Source organism: Gambusia affinis, linkage group LG18, assembly GCF_019740435.1.
Source record: "Gambusia affinis linkage group LG18, SWU_Gaff_1.0, whole genome shotgun sequence".
Taxonomy (NCBI): Eukaryota; Metazoa; Chordata; class Actinopteri; order Cyprinodontiformes; family Poeciliidae; genus Gambusia; species Gambusia affinis.
Window position 1 is genome coordinate 22,037,430 of NC_057885.1, and position 20,955 is coordinate 22,058,384.

Sequence of the window (20,955 nt, forward strand, 5' to 3'; positions counted from 1 at the left end):
ATATTGTTTTTGGTCTGGATGAACTTTCGTTTATGGCTACGTATATGTACATAGATGCATATATGTTGGGTTCATAATAATGCATGTTCTTAAATAAAGTATGTATGTATCTAAAAAAAAAGGCAGTTGCTTGGAAGAAATTATGAGAGAAAAGACTCAAAAAGCAGAAACTTTTACATGGGTCCCAATCCACTACTGAACTAAAAAAAGACAAATAATTATGGTTAAAAAAAACTTTATTATACAAGAATGATATAGAAACAGTTTTTGCTGGTCACATTTCTATCTGAAATTGAATCTATAACAATGAATTTTCTAACATCGTAAAAAATAAAACCTTCTCAAACAAATAATGTGTTACAGATAAAATAAAAGTCAAATGAATGAAAAAAAATACTTCAGTTTACAGTAAACTTAGCAAGAATAAAGTCAATGTAGATGTTTTAACAAAAAAAGGGAAAACATCTCAGGTTTCATCATAGCCATATTATGATGAAACCTACATTACGCTAACTATGTTAGCAAAACTTAGCAACATCTGTATTGTTGCCATCATATGATCAACAGTATTTTCTCCCTGAATCAAAAACTTAAGAGAAAGTAATGAAAAAGTAATACATATTTATATTCAACTTTAGAATAAAAATTTATCTAAATATACCTACGCCAACAGTTCATATAGTAACAAGTAACATGCATCCTCTGACCAAAATTAATGAAATATTGTACAATCAATCTACATAACAGCTTTATAAGTCTAAATCTGAAAACATTTAAATCCATTGTTACTTAGAGATAAACAGACTACTAATGTCTCACTAGACAAAAAAAAATAAGAAGATAAAACCGACAGAATAGAGTGAAAGTTTTGTTTCTTAGTTAAACATCCGATTTCAAATGCTTTTCTTCTCCAAGCTGCTACATTATAGAAATGTTACTCAGCTGTAATTACTCTGCTTCCAAACTGTGAGTTATTGTGTTTTGGTACTTCAGATTATGTTTTGGTACTTGAGAGTCAGATTATGCCGTTCCTCCTGTATGAGTCTTCATGTGAACAGTTAAATTGCTCTGATAACGGAAGTCTTTTCCACAAAACCCACATAAGAAAGGATTCTGACCTGCGTGAGTCCTCATGTGACTAGTCAATTTGCCTTGATAACGGAAACTTATTCCACAAAATCCACAATAAAGTGGCTTCTCATCTGTATGAATCCTCATGTGAAAAGTTTAAATGCTTTTTATGTGGAATCGCTTTCCACAGGTCCCACAAGAGAAAGGCTTTTCACCTGTATGAGTCCTCATATGATCATTTAAATAACTTTTTCCACAGAAACTTTTTCCACAGGTTCAACAAAAGAATGGTTTCTCACTTGTATGAGTCCACATGTGAGAAGTTAAATGCTTTTTTTGACTGAACCTTTTTCCACAGGTCCCACAAGAGAAAAGCTTCTCACTAGTATGTGTCTGCATGTGTCCAATTAAACTCTTTCTGTTTTTGTAAATTTTTCCACAGGTCCCACATGAAAAAGGCCTTTCATCTGTATGAGTCCACAAGTGACTAGTTAAAGAGCTTTTTTGACGAAAACTTTTTCCACAAGTCACACAAGAGTAAGGCTTCTCATTAGTATGTATCATCATGTGACGATATAAATAACTTCTGTATATGAAACTTTTTCCGCAGCTTGCACATTTGAAAGGCATCTCACCTGTATGAATTCTCATGTGATTAGTTAGAATGCATTGTCGATAGAAACATTTTCCACAGGTCACACATGAGAAAGGCCTCTCGTCTGTGTGAATCTTCATGTGACGAAGTAACTCAGGCTTGGCCCGGAATCCTTTTCCACAGGTCACACATGAGAAAGGCCTCTCGTCTGTGTGAATCTTCATGTGACGAAGTAACTCAGGCTTGGCCCGGAATCCTTTTCCACAGGTCACACATGAGAAAGGCCTCTCGTCTGTGTGAATCTTCATGTGACGAAGTAACTCAGGCTTGGCCCGGAATCCTTTTCCACAGGTCACACATGAGAAAGGCCTCTCATCTGTGTGAATCTTCATGTGACGAAGTAACTCAGGCTTGGCCCGGAATCCTTTTCCACAGGTCACACATGAGAAAGGCCTCTCGTCTGTGTGAATCTTCATGTGACGAAGTAACTCAGGCTTGGCCCGGAATCCTTTTCCACAGGTCACACATGAGAAAGGCCTCTCATCTGTGTGACTCCTCATGTGAATAACTACCTGAGGTTTGGTTTTGAAACTTTTTCCACAAGTCACACATGAAAAAGGCTTCTCTCCTGTGTGAATCTTCATGTGATGAAGCAAATGAGAATTGTTTTGGAAGCTTTTTCCACAGGTCCCACATAAAAAAGGCCTCTCACCTGTGTGACTTCTCATGTGACTAACTAGCTCAGCTTTGGTTACGAAACTTTTTCCACAAGTCACACATGAAAAAAGCTTCTCTCCTGTGTGAATCTTCATGTGACGAACCAAATTACATTTGTTTTGGAAGCTTTTTCCACAGGTCCCACATAAAAAAGGCCTCTCACCTGTGTGACTTCTCATGTGACTAACTAGCTCAGCTTTGGTTACGAAACTTTTTCCACAAGTCACACATGAAAAAAGCTTCTCTCCTGTGTGAAACTTCATGTGATGAAGTACAGTTGATTTGTAACGGAAACCTTTTCCACAGCTTAAACATGTGAAAGGTTTCTTGTCGGTGTGAGTTCTCATGTGCGTCATCAAGGAACTGCTTTGAGAAAAGGCGTCATCACAGATTTTACAAGAATATTGTTTTTGGTCTGGATGAACTTTCTTCTGTGTTTTCTCTTTTGAACTCTCAGTTTTACCTTTTTGCTGTTTGGTTTTCTGATATCTCTGAGGTTTCTGATTTTCATCTCTCTTTTCTCCTGAGTCCTCAGAATTGCATCCTTCCTGATCCTGGTTCTCATTTTCAGAAGAGCCATGAGAGATGAGTTGGGTCCTCTGTGGTTCTGTTTCATTGCGGATTCTGTGCACAGTAGAAGGATTCAATAAAATGTCATCAGTTTCCTGTTTCAGCACAAGCTGCTCTTCATCCTGACTGATGCAGAGCTGCTTCTTTTCCTCTTTGAGTTGATGTTCGGGCTCTTCTTGCTCCTGTTTTATCTCCAGAGGTTCTGGTTCCTCTTTCATCTCCAGAGGTTCTGGTTCCTCTTGTTTTAAAGGGAAGTTCCCCTCCTGGTTGCTGAGGTCATTGAGAACCCCTTCCTCTTTACACACACAGCACTGATCTGGACCAAAACACAAAACAAAAACTTTTAATTTTGAGTCAAATAGTCAACCTTTAACTTTAATCCCTTGATGGATATATGCAGCTTTTTCTTGGACTATTCTAAAATTAGAAAGTTTTATGTATGAAAATCGGTCAAAACAAATTATTGACATTCTTCCTATGTTTTCTGGCATATAGCTAATAAGAGATTTTAGTAATTCTAAGTTCAGGTCCAATTTATCTTCTAACCATGAGGGAAAAAATGTGAATGTTTTTTTAAAAAACAAGCATATGTATCTCACTTTAACATTAAGGTTGGAAAAATAACTTAGAAGTGAATCTTTTAATGAAGTAGATGTCAGTCAAAACATGTCATGAACATCCAGGTGAGCAAACAAAATGGCAATATCTTAACCGAGTGGCTCCCTGACAAATATTCCACACAGCAGCTCGACTAAGTCCATATTATCCTCCTTTGCATTAACAGCAGTTCTTTGTTACTGGAACAATAAACCTCAATCGGCCTTCACACCTCAGCTTGGCTCTGCTGTACGTTGAGGCCGCTGTGCACTGCAGCCTCAACTCCAAACCGGTCGATCTGTTCTGCGCGTGAATAAAGTTGGTTTTCCTTCTTTCATCTATCTCACACTTATGTCCCATTAAGTGTGACGTGCAGAGACAATTGTGTGTCTCTCATTTACGTTCTCTGAGTAGTTTCAGTTGCAGTCTTCGAACGCTGCTTATCTTTCAATAAAGATATAAAAACAAGAATCAATCCTTCCCCAATTTACTAAAGTTTCTCTGCCTCCTTTATCCTTGTATACCTGTGGCCCAACATCTGAAATTAGTTTATGATTAGATATATTTTTAGATATATATATGATTATGTAGAGTTTGAAAAAACTCTGAGACCAAGATCAAAATTAGTGAACAAAAACAGCATAATTTGCATCTATAGATGGAGAACTAACAACAGTAACACTGTTAGTAGAGCTCTAAACTCTAACAGAGGCACTCTAACTTTATACACCTCTTCACGCACAACCTGGGAGTTGTCAACAGTTCTAAGAAACTTAAGAGATATACATATTAAAAGAAAAGAAAAGCACTTCGTTTCTGTCACCAAGGTGATCAGATGGAACATCTTTACATACTCAGTAACCACAGGTCAGCAAAGGTTTAGTTTCCAATAACTGCTTTGATCATATTCTTATTTCCTTGCGCCCTGGGTTCAATAGTTTAAACCTCAGGGTGTGAATACTATTTGTCTTTGTCAGTTGCCAGATGCCTGACATGAAGGAACGAGCTGCTGAGCTGTCAAAGTGGAACAAACAAAACCTCATCCTGTCTCTGCAGCAGAGGGCAGTTAATCGCATTCCTATTTCAAACATCTGCACAGATGGAGAGCACCACAGTTATACCACATACTGCCCTTCACACACAGACAGGATGTCACCAACATTCCCAAGAAGCTTATTAGATTAACACACACAGAGAAAAATGAAACGTTCAGTTAAAAACCGGTTTCAGGCAGAACATTCTGTGTCTACTAATAATCGCCCAGCCATGGGATCTGGTCTGTCACCCCGCGAGGTATGATAAATATTTACTATAACTATTTACTATAACTATTTGCTTATCGCCTGTTGCTAGGCCTCAGACACACTAAGGCAAAACTGCGAAGGGCAAAAGAGGAATAATAACTCTGTGAGCCTGAGTAAGATATAATAAACTGATTAAACATTGTAAGATTAATACAAAATAAACTTTTAAAAATATTTTATTTTCCACAAATTCATTAATGCTTAAATGGATTAACAAATTGTTTGATAAAAGTAAACACACTGTGAATAATTATTGTATTCCACAATCAGACAAAATTATATTTGAAATATCTTCAATGAGATTTTGAAAAGTATAAATGAAGTCAGATTTACAATTATGTTGCATGGAGGTTTCAATTCATGATGTCTAAAGTGAATTACTGCCTGAAATAGATTTCAGATAATTAATAATCAATTTACTTGTAACATGTTTATCTGCTGGTTTCCCAGCTCTGCAAACCCAATAAACAAAACAAAGGTGTTGCTTTTCTTTAGGATTTGAATTATGAGTAGTCGGAACAAAAAGTGGGATAACTCAAATTTACTTTGACTAGTCATAATTTGATTATATGAAATATGTGCTTCAGATAGAAATACACTATAAATATATTGAATTGAAACCACCACACATCTTAATGGTAAATCTGATGTCATTTGTACTAGTCAGGATGTACTTAAATATACCTCGAAGACATATTTTGTCTGGTCAAAAACATAATTATATTGTTTAAACAGATCTAGTGATGCACTTTATGGAATAAATAATAAAATAATAATAATATTTTTTGTAATCGACCTGCTCTCCCTAACCTCCCGAAGTCCAACCAGTGCTCTGTTTCTGTCTTATCAGCTAATTTATTTCTGTAAAACATTGATCTTAATTCGGTCTCAAACATTGTTTCCTTTCATCTGTCTCGTGTATTTCCTTCAGCTTTTGTCCGTTTCGCGCCTCATATCATCAGTAAAACGTGAAGGTGTTTCGTACCTATCCGCTGTAAGATGATCTTCGGTATCCGGGTGAAATCCAGCAGTTTGCGCTGATCCGCCATCTCTTCCTCCATCTTGATGTTGATTTCTTTCAACTCTGTGAATGTTTTTTCAGCAGGAGTTAACAGCTCGTTGATAAACTCTCTCTGAGGCTGAACTGAAGACATTTTTACAGCAAATACTCAGATACTTATCTAAAACTAGCGACGTGCTTTCTGTGCAGAGGGTTCGGGCCGCGTGTCGAGTAAAACAGGAGGATTCTTATGAAGCTTTTGTTCCTGGAGCAGGATGTGACGTTTGAAGCTGCGCGAACTGGACGTAACACGTGACTGATTCCGGATATGGTTCCACTGTTTGCTTCCGGATAGATAAGGCATTAAAACGCTGTTTCTCCCGCGTTACATTTTCTTGTTTTAGGATTTTATTACGTGTGTTTGTAATTTATCTGAGCGCCTTTTTGCGATTATCCATTAGTGATGGGTAAGTGAGGCTTCAAGTATCGTTTAGACCCAAAGCAAAACTGTATTGATACTATGTCGATACTGTGTCACTGAATACTGACACCTGCTGGTCATTAAAAATCCCTACAGGCAACGTAGTTTGATTTGATGACTTAGTCTAAACAATAAGATTCAAGTTATTGTATTTTATTGTATGTCATATATTGTATTAAGTCATATCTTCAGTGAAATTCAAAATATATTTGATATTCTTCGATACAGTCAATGAATAATGTGAACATGGACCAAGTGATGAAAGTGAAAGTGTTTAGAATGAGGATGCTTGTGGACAGTTTTTTTTCCCCCACAGGTTTTCATTAAAAAAAAATCATTTTTTCCAAAATTTTGAAATTTAGCCCGTTCCGTTTTTTTGACACAACTTCTCCTGTGTATAAAAAAATAAAGTAAACTATACATTTCTATGAAATAGTTTATAAAAAGCAACTGAGTAATTTGTAGAATGACAGTATACCTGAGTTTATCCTGGTGTATCTGGGATTATAATACCTCAGCATTGAGGAGGTGAATTTATTAAAGAAAACAGATTTTAGTGACACTGTATATTGTTCATATAAATATAATTTTTTCTTTTATATTTATTTTGTACGTATGGATGTGTTTTGCTGGAAATGTTTTTTATTATGTATTTATAGCGGGGTTGTCTTTATTTTCATTTTTTCAGTCTAAAGATTTTTAATTATGGAGGGTAATTTAAGAATAAAATTATGAAATGTATGATTTAAAAGGAGAAACGTATGCAACACTTAACCTGAGGAACATAATACGAAGTCAATTTCAGCTAAATTTGGATTCAGATAGTAGAAACTGGAAGGAACTGGATGAAACAACAACGAAGTGATAACCAATGCCTTATTTTTTTAATGTAAAATCAAAATGGTCCCAAACTTCGAAACCTTATGTTTGCCATGAAGCTCCATAGTTGACGCTGTACCGTAAAAGATCGAGAATTATTTTGGCAAATGCTTCCCGCTGACAGATTCGTTTCCTTATAAACACAGTTTGGCGCGTCAGTGTCATTTCGAAACAGTTCCTGTATCGGTCATGTGTCATGGTGAAAGCAAAACGCGCACTGACACGGGGTTTGGTCTCTGGGCTTGACACATGCGCCGACGCATCGGTGTTGCCGGACCATCACTATTATTCATCATCCATCATCTCTAATGTCAAAAAACCAACACAGTGGATCCTGTGTTGTAATTTCTAATGTTTCAAAAAGTTAAGTGTCGTGTTCAAAATAACTTATGTATACACTGAGCCACCTGTACTGAGTAATTATTTAGTTCTACAGTGCTCTACTGACTAGGTGATACTAACACATTTCGCACCAAAACCAAATTTAATTTCACCTCAGGTGTTTTTCAGAAATTATTTCATTTAACAGTTGGATGTGAAAACATGCAAAAGACAACACTACTTCATAGCTTTCATAGCTATCCTGAACATTCTCATTCAGGGTTCAAGATTCTTAATAATATTTAATATCATGTTTTTAGCAGATTCTTACTGAAAATCTTTGCATCGTTGTTTCTAGGTCTGACACAAATTCTCTGTTGAATTGATTCCAGCGTTTCGATGCATTTGGTAAATTTGAATAGGGCGACATCTGCTGGTCTATCCGTAACGCTGCATTTGATTACAGCGATAAAGGACAAGTACTTAATAAAGACATAAAATAATTAGGGTGACCAAACGTCCATATTTCCCGGGACATGTCCATATTTCACGTCCTGTCCCGGGATATTTGTAGAAAGTGAGGAAATCTTCAGTTTTTTCGTGGTGTCGCCGTCTCCCCCCACCCCCCGATCAAAGGTGTCCCGGTTTTCCCAAATGAAAATATGGTCACCCTAAAATAATGCATTGGTTGTAGTGAATCGTTTTCTACATTTGCCTGATCCTTACAGACCTGAAACAATGGTTCTTCTCTCTATCATTCACTGACTACCAACTACACAATACCAACTTTAAAACAACCACAGGTGAAACAAAGACCTGAATATAATTAAGATGTTATGAGTTATAAGAAGTTGTCAGTTCCCTCTGTCTGTATGTTTCTCTATTTTTTAATGGATCGATGCACCTGCAGTTCATGTGAACCCATGAGGACTTTCCTGAGATATCAATGACTGAAATGGATCTTCATTGTTTTCTGAGACACTAATCCTTTTTTCTTTTCTGTTGTATCATTTGTGTACATATATGTACATAGATGCATATATGTTGGGTTCATAATAATGCATGTTCTTAAATAGAGTATGTTAAAAAAAAGAGAGATACTTGGGAGAAATGATAAGAGAAAAGACTCAAAAAGCAGAAACTTTTACATGGGTCCCAATCCACTATTGAACTGAAAAAAGACAAATAATTATGGTTAAAAAAACTTTATTATACAAGAATGATATAGAAACAGTTTTTGCTGGTCATATTTCTATCTGAAATTGAATCTCTATCAACAATAAATTTTGTAACATCCTAAATAATAAAAACCTTCTCAAACAAATAATGTGTTACAGATAAAATAAAAGTCAAATGAATGAAAAAAATACTTCAGTTTACAGTAAACTTAGCAAGAATAAAGTCAATGTAGATGTTTTAACAAAAAAAGGGAAAACATCTCAGGTTTCATCATAGCCATATTATGATGAAACCTACATTACGCTAACTATGTTAGCAAAACTTAGCAACATCTGTATTGTTGCCATCATATGATCAACAGTATTTTCTCCCTGAATCAAAAACTTAAGAGAAAGTAATGAAAAAGTAATACATATTTATATTCAACTTTAGAATAAAAATTTATCTAAATATACCTACGCCAACAGTTCATATAGTAACAAGTAACATGCATCCTCTGACCAAAATTAATGAAATATTGTACAATCAATCTACATAACAGCTTTATAAGTCTAAATCTGAAAACATTCAAATCCATTGTAACTTAGAGATAAACAATCTATTAATATCTCACTAGACAAAAAAACATTAAAAATTCATGCATAACTTTGTAAACTCTAAATATCTCACCTAAAAACAATTTTAAATAAAAAGACAAAACCGAAAGAATAGAGTGAAAGTTTTGTTTCTCAGTTAAACATCCGATTTCAAATGCTTTTCTTCTCCAAGCTGCTACATTATAGAAATGTTACTCAGCTGTAATTACTCTGCTTCCAAACTGTGAGTTATTGTGTTTTGGTACTTCAGATTATGTTTTGGTACTTGAGAGTCAGATTATGCCGTTCCTCCTGTACGAGTCTTCATGTGAACAGTTAAATTGCTCTGATAACGGAAGTCTTTTCCACAAGTCCCACATAAGAAAGGCTTCTGACCTGCGTGAGTCCTCATGTGACTAGTCAATTTGCCTTGATAACGGAAACTTTTTCCACAAAATCCACAAGAAAGTGGCTTCTCATCTGTATGAATCCTCATGTGAAAAGTTTAAATGCTTTTTAAGTGGAATCGCTTTCCACAAGTCCCACAAGAGAAAGGCTTTTCACCTGTATGAGTCCTAATATGATCATTTAAATAACTTTTTACACAGAAACTTTTTCCACAGGTTCAACAAGAGAATGGTTTCTCATTTGTATGAGTCCACATGTGAGAAGTTAAATGCTTTTTTTGACTGAACCTTTTTCCACAGGTCCCACAAGAGAAAAGCTTCTCACTAGTATGTGTCTGCATGTGTCCAAATAAACTGTTTCTGCTTTTGTAATTTTTTCCACAGGTCCCACATGAAAAAGGCCTTTCATCTGTATGAGTCCACAAGTGACTAGTTAAAGAGCTTTTTTGACGAAAACTTTTTCCACAAGTCCCACAAGAGTAAGGCTTCTCATTAGTATGTATCATCATGTGACGAAGTAACTTAGGCTTGGCCCGGAATCCTTTTCCACAGGTCACACATGAGAAGGGCCTCTCATCTGTGTGAATCTTCATGTGACAAAGTAACTCAGGCTTGGCCCGGAATCCTTTTCCACAGGTCACACATGAGAAAGGCCTCTCATCTGTGTGAATCTTCATGTGACGAAGTAAACCAGGCTTGGCCCGGAATTCTTTTCCACAGGTCACACATGAGAAAGGCTTCTTATTAGTATGTATCATCATGTGACGATATAAACAACTTCTGTATCTGAAACTTTTTCCACAGGTCACACATGAGAAAGGCCTCTCATCTGTGTGAATCTTCATGTGAGAAAGTAAATCAGGCTTGGCCCGGAATCCTTTTCCACAGGTCACACATGAGAAAGGCCTCTCATCTGTGTGAATCTTCATGTGACGAAGTAACTCAGGCTTGGCCCGGAATCCTTTTCCACAGGTCACACATGAGAAAGGCCTCTCATCTGTGTGAATCTTCATGTGACGAAGTAACTTAGGCTTGGACCGGAATCCTTTTCCACAGGTTCCACATGAAAAAGGCCTCTCATCTGTGTGAATCTTCATGTGACGAAGTAAATCAGGCTTGGTCCGGAATCCTTTTCCACAGGTCACACATGAGAAAGGCCTCTCATCTGTGTGAATCTTCATGTGACGAAGTAAATCAGCTTTGGTTATGAAACTTTTTCCACAAGTCACACATAAAAAAGGCTTCTCTCCTGTGTGAATCTTCATGTGATGAAGTACAGTTGATTTGTAACGGAAACCTTTTCCACAGCTTAAACATGTGAAAGGTTTCTTGTCGGTGTGAGTTCTCATGTGTGTCATCAAGGAACTGCTTTGAGAAAAGGCTTCATCACAGATTTTACAAGAATATTGTTTTTGGTCTGGATGAACTTTCTTCTGTGTTTTCTCTTTTGAACTCTGAGTTTTACCTTTTGAACTCTCAGTTTTACCTTTTTGCTGTTTGGTTTTCTGATATCTCTGAGGTTTCTGATTTTCATCTCTCTTTTCTCCTGAGTCCTCAGAATTGCATCCTTCCTGATCCTGGTTCTCATTTTCAGAAGAGCCATGAGAGATGAGTTGGGTCCTCTGTGGTTCTGTTTCATTGTGGATTCTGTGCACAGTAGAAGGATTCAATAAAATGTCATCAGTTTCCTGTTTCAGCACAAGCTGCTCTTCATCCTGACTGATGCAGAGCTGCTTCTTTTCCTCTTTGAGTTGATGTTCGGGCTCTTCTTGCTCCTGTTTCATCTCCAGAGGTTCTGGTTCCTCTTTCATCTCCAGAGGTTCTGGTTCCTCTTTCATCTCCAGAGGTTCTGGTTCCTCTTGTTTTAAAGGGAAGTTCCCCTCCTGGTTGCTGAGGTCATTGAGAACCCCTTCCTCTTTACACACAGCACTGATCTGGACCAAAACACAAAACAAAAACTTTTAATTTTGAGTCAAATAGTCAACCTTTAACTTTAATCCCTTGATGGATATATGCAGCTTTTTCTTGGACTATTCTAAAATTAGAAAGTTTTATGCATGAAAATCGGTCAAAACAAATGATTGACATTCTTCCTATGTTTTCTGGCATATAGCAAATAAGAGATTTTAGTAATTCTAAGTTCAGGTCCAATTTATCTTCTAACCATGAGGGAAAAAATGTGAATGTTTTTTTTTTAAAACAAGCATATGTATCTCACTTTAACTTTAAGGTTGGAAAAATAACTTAGAAGTGATTCTAAGTTATTAGAATGGCTAACAGATGGCTTCTCATCTGTATGAATCCTCAAGTGAAAAGTTTAAATGTTTTTTAAGTGGAATCGCTTTCCACAAGTCCCACAAGAGAAAGGCTTTTCACCTGTATGAGTCCTCATATGATCATTTAAATAACTTTTTCCACAGAAACTTTTTCCACAAGTTCAACAAGAGAATGGTTTCTCATTTGTATGAGTCCACATGTGAGAAGTTAAATGCTTTTTTTGACTGAACCTTTTTCCACAGGTCCCACAAGAGAAAAGCTTCTCACTAGTATGTGTCTGCATGTGTCCAAATAAACTGTTTCTGCTTTTGTAAATTTTTCCACAGGTCCCACATGAAAAAGGCCTTTCATCTGTATGAGTCCACAAGTGACTAGTTAAAGAGCTTTTTTGACGAAAACTTTTTCCACAAGTCCCACAAGAGTAAGGCTTCTCATTAGTATGTATCATCATGTGACGAAGTAACTTAGGCTTGGCCCGGAATCCTTTTCCACAGGTCACACATGAGAAGGGCCTCTCATCTGTGTGAATCTTCATGTGACAAAGTAACTCAGGCTTGGCCCGGAATCCTTTTCCACAGGTCACACATGAGAAAGGCCTCTCATCTGTGTGAATCTTCATGTGACGAAGTAAACCAGGCTTGGCCCGGAATTCTTTTCCACAGGTCACACATGAGAAAGGCTTCTTATTAGTATGTATCATCATGTGACGATATAAACAACTTCTGTATCTGAAACTTTTTCCACAGCTAGCACATATGAAAGGCATGTCACCTGTATGAATTCTCATGTGACTAGTTAGAATGCATTTTCGATAGAAACATTTTCCACAGGTCACACATGAGAAAGGCCTCTCATCTGTGTGAATCTTCATGTGAGAAAGTAAATCAGGCTTGGCCCGGAATCCTTTTCCACAGGTCACACATGAGAAAGGCCTCTCATCTGTGTGAATCTTCATGTGACGAAGTAACTCAGGCTTGGCCCGGAATCCTTTTCCACAGGTCACACATGAGAAAGGCCTCTCATCTGTGTGAATCTTCATGTGACGAAGTAACTTAGGCTTGGACCGGAATCCTTTTCCACAGGTTCCACATGAAAAAGGCCTCTCATCTGTGTGAATCTTCATGTGACGAAGTAAATCAGGCTTGGTCCGGAATCCTTTTCCACAAGTCACACATGAGAAAGGCCTCTCATCTGTGTGAATCTTCATGTGACGAAGTAAATCAGCTTTGGTTATGAAACTTTTTCCACAAGTCACACATAAAAAAGGCTTCTCTCCTGTGTGAATCTTCATGTGATGAAGTACAGTTGATTTGTAACGGAAACCTTTTCCACAGCTTAAACATGTGAAAGGTTTCTTGTCGGTGTGAGTTCTCATGTGTGTCATCAAGGAACTGCTTTGAGAAAAGGCTTCATCACAGATTTTACAAGAATATTGTTTTTGGTCTGGATGAACTTTCTTCTGTGTTTTCTCTTTTGAACTCTGAGTTTTACCTTTTGAACTCTCAGTTTTACCTTTTTGCTGTTTGGTTTTCTGATATCTCTGAGGTTTCTGATTTTCATCTCTCTTTTCTCCTGAGTCCTCAGAATTGCATCCTTCCTGATCCTGGTTCTCATTTTCAGAAGAGCCATGAGAGATGAGTTGGGTCCTCTGTGGTTCTGTTTCATTGCGGATTCTGTGCACAGTAGAAGGATTCAATAAAATGTCATCAGTTTCCTGTTTCAGCACAAGCTGCTCTTCATCCTGACTGATGCAGAGCTGCTTCTTTTCCTCTTTGAGTTGATGTTCGGGCTCTTCTTGCTCCTGTTTCATCTCCAGAGGTTCTGGTTCCTCTTTCATCTCCAGAGGTTCTGGTTCCTCTTTCATCTCCAGAGGTTCTGGTTCCTCTTGTTTTAAAGGGAAGTTCCCCTCCTGGTTGCTGAGGTCATTGAGAACCCCTTCCTCTTTACACACACAGCACTGATCTGGACCAAAACACAAAACAAAAACTTTTAATTTTGAGTCAAATAGTCAACCTTTAACTTTAATCCCTTGATGGATATATGCAGCTTTTTCTTGGACTATTCTAAAATTAGAAAGTTTTATGCATGAAAATCGGTCAAAACAAATGATTGACATTCTTCCTATGTTTTCTGGCATATAGCAAATAAGAGATTTTAGTAATTCTAAGTTCAGGTCCAATTTATCTTCTAACCATGAGGGAAAAAATGTGAATGTTTTTTTTTTAAAACAAGCATATGTATCTCACTTTAACTTTAAGGTTGGAAAAATAACTTAGAAGTGATTCTAAGTTATTAGAATGGCTAACAGATGGCTTCTCATCTGTATGAATCCTCAAGTGAAAAGTTTAAATGTTTTTTAAGTGGAATCGCTTTCCACAAGTCCCACAAGAGAAAGGCTTTTCACCTGTATGAGTCCTCATATGATCATTTAAATAACTTTTTCCACAGAAACTTTTTCCACAAGTTCAACAAGAGAATGGTTTCTCATTTGTATGAGTCCACATGTGAGAAGTTAAATGCTTTTTTTGACTGAACCTTTTTCCACAGGTCCCACAAGAGAAAAGCTTCTCACTAGTATGTGTCTGCATGTGTCCAAATAAACTGTTTCTGTTTTTGTAAATTTTTCCACAGGTCCCACATGAAAAAGGCCTTTCATCTGTATGAGTCCACAAGTGACTAGTTAAAGAGCTTTTTTTGACGAAAACTTTTTCCACAAGTCCCACAAGAGTAAGGCTTCTCATTAGTATGTATCATCATGTGACGAAGTAACTCAGGCTTGGCCCGGAATCCTTTTCCACAGGTCACACATGAGAAGGGCCTCTCATCTGTGTGACTTCTCAGGTGACTAACTACCTGAGCTTTGGTTATGAAACTTTTTCCACAAGTCACACATAAAAAAGGCTTCTCTCCTGTGTGAATCTTCATGTGATGAAGTACAGTTGATTTGTAACAGAAACTTTTTCCACAGCTTAAACATGTGAAAGGTTTCTTGTCGGTGTGAGTTCTCATGTGTGTCATCAAGGAACTGCTTTGAGAAAAGGCGTCATCACAGATTTTACAAGAATATTGTTTTTGGTCTGGATGAACTTTCTTCTGTGTTTTCTCTTTTGAACTCTGAGTTTTACCTTTTGAACTCTCAGTTTTACCTTTTTGCTGTTTGGTTTTCTGATATCTCTGAGGTTTCTGATTTTTATCTCTCTTTTCTCCTGAGTCCTCAGAATTGCATCCTTCCTGATCCTGGTTCTCATTTTCAGAAGAGCCATGAGAGATGAGTTGGGTCCTCTGTGGTTCTGTTTCATTGCGGATTCTGTGCACAGTAGAAGGATTCAATAAAATGTCATCAGTTTCCTGTTTCAGCACAAGCTGCTCTTCATCCTGACTGATGCAGAGCTGCTTCTTTTCCTCTTTGAGTTGATGTTCGGGCTCTTCTTGCTCCTGTTTTATCTCCAGAGGTTCTGGTTCCTCTTTCATCTCCAGAGATTCTGGTTCCTCTTGTTTTAAAGTGGAGTTCCGCTCCTGGTTCCTCATGTGACTAGTTACAGTGCTTTTTTGACTGAACTTTTTTCCACAAGTCCCACAAGAGTAAGGCTTCTCATTAGTATGTATCATCATGTGACGATATAAACAACTTCTGTATCTGAAACATTTTCCACAATTTGTACATTTCAAAGGCATCTCACCTGTATGAATTCTTATGTGTTCAGTTAGACTGCATTGTCGATGGAAACCTTTTCCACAAGTCCCACATACAAAATTCTTCTGAACTCTGTGAATCATCAGGTGACTAACTAAATTACATTTGATTGTGAAACTTTTTCCACAGTTCACACAAGAGAAAGGCTTCTCACCTGAGTGAACTTTCATATGATAAATTAGACTAGCCTTGTAGCCATAACTTTTTCCACAGATTGAACATGTGAAGGACTTCTTGCTCATGTGAGTTCTCATATGTGTTGTCAATAAATTTACTTGATTAAAAGATTCATCACAAATTTTACAATAATATAATTTTTGATTTGGGTGTTTTCTTGTGTGTTTTTTGTTTTGAAAACTCAGCTGTGCTTTTCAGCTGTTTGGTTTTCTGACACATTTCATTTTGTTTCTGCTTCTCATCTCTTTTTTTTCCTGGCTCTTCAGAATTGCTTATTTCCTGACCCTGGTTCTCACCTTCAGAAGAGCCATGAGAGATGAGCTGGTTCATCTGTGGCTCTGGTTCATTATGCATTATTTGCACAGTAGAAGTCTCCTGTTTCAGCATAAGCTGCTCTTCATCCTGACTGATGCAGAGCTGCTCTTTTAACTCTTCCTCTTTTAACTGTTGATGTTCTGGCTCTTCTTGCTCCTGTTTTATTTGCAGAGGTTCTGGTTCCTCTTGTTTTAAAGGGAACTTCCCCTCCTGGTTGCTGAGGTCATTGAAAGTCCCGTCGTCTTTACACACAGAACAATGTCGGAGATCTGGGCCAAAACAAAAAACAAAAACTTTTAATTTTGTGTCAAACAATGAACTCTTCACTTTAATCCCTTGATGCATATAATCAAGGAATTAAAGTGAAGGGTTCTTTGATTATTGTAAAATTACACATTTTTATGTGTGAAAATTAGTTTTAATGTTTTCTGGCATTCAGCAAATAAATAAATTTGGTAATTCCAAGTTCAGGCCCAATTTATTTTCTGATCATGAGGAAAAAATGTGAATGTGTTTTGGGTTTTTTTTAAACCCGCATGTGTATCTCACTTTAACTCTAAGTTTGGAAAAATAACTTATCAAAAGTGATTCTTCTAATAAACTAGACGTCAGTCAAAACATGTCATGAAAATCCAAGTAAGCAAACAAAATGGCAATATCTTAACCGAGTGGCTCCCTGACAAATATTCCACACAGCAGCTCGACTAAGTCCATATTATCCTCCTTCGCATTAACAGCAGTTCTCATCCTGGAACCTCAATCGGCCTTCACACCTCAGCATGGCTCTGCTCTACGTTGAGACCGTTGTGCACTGCAACCTCACCTCCAAACCGGTCGATCAATTCTGCATGTGACCATCAGGCATGTTATGTTCAGTCAGGCTCAGTTTATCTCCATTAAGAAGTACCGTTTCCCTCACTGTATTTCCTTTACCTGCCAGGCTAAGCGTTGCTGATTTATGTTCTTAGGAAAAAAAGAAAAAGAAATATTTCTTAAATTTTTCTTCCAATTATTAATAAACCAGACTGCAAGCGTCTCTGTTGTTTTGAGCGTTTCACTGGTGGAGCAGAAATGTTCCTAAGATATTAGTTTATAGTTGATGCATGTAAACTTCCACAAGGCCGGCTGTCAGTCAAACGTCTCTCACAGCAGAGCAAAAGAGGACAGTGGCTAACTTTTAGACCTTCACAAAGGTAGAGAACATTGGTGGATAAGATCAACTTCATATTTAAGTATTGGCTGATCACCAATTCCCCACAATTAAGAAAATCAGGGCCGATTTATTGGTGCACTCTTATTTTCCAGACACCAAAAAAAATTAACTTATTGCCAAAAATGGCTGGGTGGTTTTCTAAGTATTTGGGCAGCTTTGATAGGCAATAGAAACTCAAATAGAAGCAAAACAAATATATGAAATGTTAATTGTCCATCATAATTCCCATTTTAATAAAATGTTTTGTTGCTCCAGGGAAACTCAGATCTATTCAGATTGTAACAGTGAGAACAAGAAAAGCCACAGATCCAGAAAAAAAATATCTGGAGACTTTTGTGTCTCCATTTATTGGTAACATGTTTATCTGCTTGTTTCTCACCTCTGCAAACCCCATAGACAGAACAAAGGTGTTGCTTTTCTTTTGGATTTGAATTGTGAGAAGTCAAAAACAAAAAGTGGAATATCTCAAATTTACTTTGACTAGTCATAATTTGATTATATCAAATATGTGCTTCAGATGAAGGTTATTACATTATAGACATTAATGGTAAATCTGATGTCATTTATACTAGTCAGGATGAAATTAAATATACCACAAAGACGTATTTTGTCTGGTCAAAAACATATTTCTATTTTTTAAACATATCTGGTCGGAATTATGGAATTATATTAACGTTTTTTGTGATCGACCTGCCCTCCCTAATTCGGTCTCAAACATTGTTTCCTTTAATCCAGACCTGGGCATTTTAAGGCCCGCGGGCCAGATATGGCCCGTTGGGCATGCCTGTCCGGCCCGCGTCCCCCCAGTCAAAACAAAACACCGTATTTTCGTGTGCATGCGACACAGCTGTCTTTTATTTTGAAAGGGCTTGACGACCGCTTATGAATGCATCGCACGTAAATGCTAACGCACAGCAACAGGTGATGCTAGCAGCCGAATACACGATCCCCACAAAATGTCATCTCACGGTAAAAAAGAAAAGTTGATTCCGAATTCTGCATTTTTAACAAGGCATGGACAGCGAAATATTTCTTTATTGAAGTCAAAGGCAAGGCCGTGTGTTTAGTTTGTGGTGCGCAGGTGGCTGCGTTAAAGGAATATAATATCCACCGTCACTATGTGACCAAACAGAAGAGATACAAGAACTTTTCAGAGAAAGAGCACGTCACTGAGTCGTCTGTACTCGTAGCCAAGTTGCAAGCTCAACAAACACTTTTTACAAAACGCCTGGCATCTAGAGGAGCTGCAGTCAAGGCAAGTTTTGTCATATCCCACAAGATTGCTAGGAAGAGCAAACCTTTCTCTGACGGAGAGTATATTAAGCAGTGCTAATATGTCCTGAGAATAAAGACGCTTTTGAGAACATCTCCCTCTCCCGCCGCAAACGTAACGAGAAGGATTGAGGACATCGCGACGAACCTGGTGCTGCAACTGAAGACAGCGTGAATGATTTTGAGCACCGGTATTTTTCCCTGGCTTTGGATGAGAGCTGTGACATACGGGACACTGCCCAGCTGCTCATCTTCGCGCGGGATCAATGCAGAATTCAGCATCACGGAGGAGCTGGCAGGCATGCGGTCAATGAAAGGGACAACAACAGGGAGTGAGCTCTTAGTAGAGGTAAATGCGTGTCTGGAAAGCTTGGGTCTGAACTGGGACAAACTGGTGGGCGTGACAACAGATGGGTGTCCAAATCTCACAGGAAAAAAAGTTGGTTTATTAAAGAGAATCCAGGACAAAGATACTTGAAGCTGTCTATTCCTTGTAGTATTTCAGTTTTGGTTCTTACAAGTTTTCAAGTCATTACAGTTTCATTTTGTAATTACATTTTGTAATGAGTTATTTTAATGTTACCTAAAGTGATATTAGTTTTGTGTGTGTACCTCTTTAAGTTTCTGCTGCATTTAAAGTACTTTGTGGTACTTGTTTTCCCATTCATTTGCATCTGATTGGAGGTACTTTTGTGTTAGTCCTTCAAGTTGCAGCACTGCAGGTTCGTCAGGCTTTTTCCAACACTTAAAACCATTTATTGCTCATATATGCAGTTGATCAGTTGATTAATATAACACACACCATTTCAATTGTGGAGAGATTAAAAAGTTAAAAATAAATTCACATGTGATATTTTTTTAAACTATTAATTTGATAGTATTAATTCTCACTTCAGCCAAACCACAAATTAATTTTTATTAATATTTACTGAATATTCTTCTTAACAAAAGAATATGATTTAAATATTTTATTACAACAAGAGGTATGAGAAAATGAATAATGAGTCAAGATTAAATTTGAGTCATTGCTGGATCGGCCCTCCAACATATTTCAGATTTTTCATGCGGCCCCCTGAAGAAATTAATTGCCCACCCCTGCTTTAATCTGTCTCGTGTACTTCCTCCAGCTTTTGTCCGTTTCGCGCTTCATATCATCAGTAAAACGTGAAGGTGTTTCGTACCTATTCGGTGTAAGATTATCCTCGGTATCCGGGTGAAATCCAGCAATCTGCGCTGATCCGCCATCTCTTCCTCCATCTTGGTTTCTTTCAACTCTGTGAATGTTTTTTCAGTAGGAGTTAACAGCTCGTCGATAAACTCTCTCTGAGGCTGAACTGAAGTCAGTTTTACTTTAAACGCTCAAATACTTACCTAAAAGTAGCGATGCTCTTTCTGTGCAGAAGCGTGTGAGGAGTAAACGAGGAGGATTTTTGTGAAGAGTGAATCGCGCCTTTTGTTGTTGGAGCAGGATGTGACGTTTGAAGCTGTACCACGTGACTGAGTCTGAACCTGGTTCCTCATTTTGCTTCCGGATCAAAATTCAAATCAGCAAAACGCTGCTGTTTCAGCGCCGTCACATTTTCTTGTTTTAGGATTTTATTGCTTTTGTTTGCAGTTTATTTGAGCGCCTTTTCTTGCGATGAACCCAATTCTCCTTTTTCTGGCAACGTTTTTGATCTCTTCCAATAAACACGTTCATACAGTAAAATGATAAAACCATTGCATAGAATGTCAAAAAAACAACATTGGATCCTGTGGTCTAATTTATAATGTTTTAATGAATACATAAGAAATAGCAATACATTTCTCAATAATGGATAAAGGACAAATAAACACTTAAAACAGGTTATAACAAGAAAAACAGTATTTTTATAGATATCTAAAGGTACATCATTATCCTAATCAGAAAACTATTAGACATCTAGATGAGCAGGAACCAGTGCTTAATGAAATACTAATGGCATATCAGGCAAAATCCAAAAATCTTATTATATCATGGCTCTATGTAAAGGAACTAGGACTACAAAATACAGTAAACTTCATATGTGAAAACAAAATGGGAAAAGTAAAATTAAAATCGCAGAAGAATGACAAGGTTATTGCTCAATTGCTTGGAAATGTATAAATTCATATTCATGGAGAATTTAACTGGAAATACTTGCTTACATTTTTCATAACACCAGAACAAAAAATGTGCTGAACCTGGAGAAGCTGAAGTCCTGGAGACAATGTGGAAAGACAGAACACAACCACAGAGAAATACTGAAAACATCTCTAATATAAGAATACCTTTTGAATTCACCAACTTTAC

General features: G+C 37.3%; 1 protein-coding gene across 1 annotated transcript; it reads right to left on the reverse strand.

Moving 5' to 3' along the window:
- Window positions 1-251: 251 nt before the first annotated feature.
- LOC122820935 (zinc finger protein 271-like) lies at window positions 252-20,122 on the reverse strand. The gene is made up of 6 exons (XM_044098666.1): window positions 20,016-20,122; window positions 19,826-19,918; window positions 16,141-16,428; window positions 13,013-13,935; window positions 10,358-10,877; window positions 252-2,210 (listed from the first exon to the last, which is right to left on the reverse strand). The coding sequence occupies exons 2-6, from the start codon at window positions 19,899-19,901 to the stop codon at window positions 1,348-1,350; spliced, it is 2,670 nt and encodes an 889-aa protein (XP_043954601.1). The 5' UTR covers window positions 19,902-19,918; window positions 20,016-20,122; the 3' UTR covers window positions 252-1,347.
- Window positions 20,123-20,955: the final 833 nt, after the last annotated feature.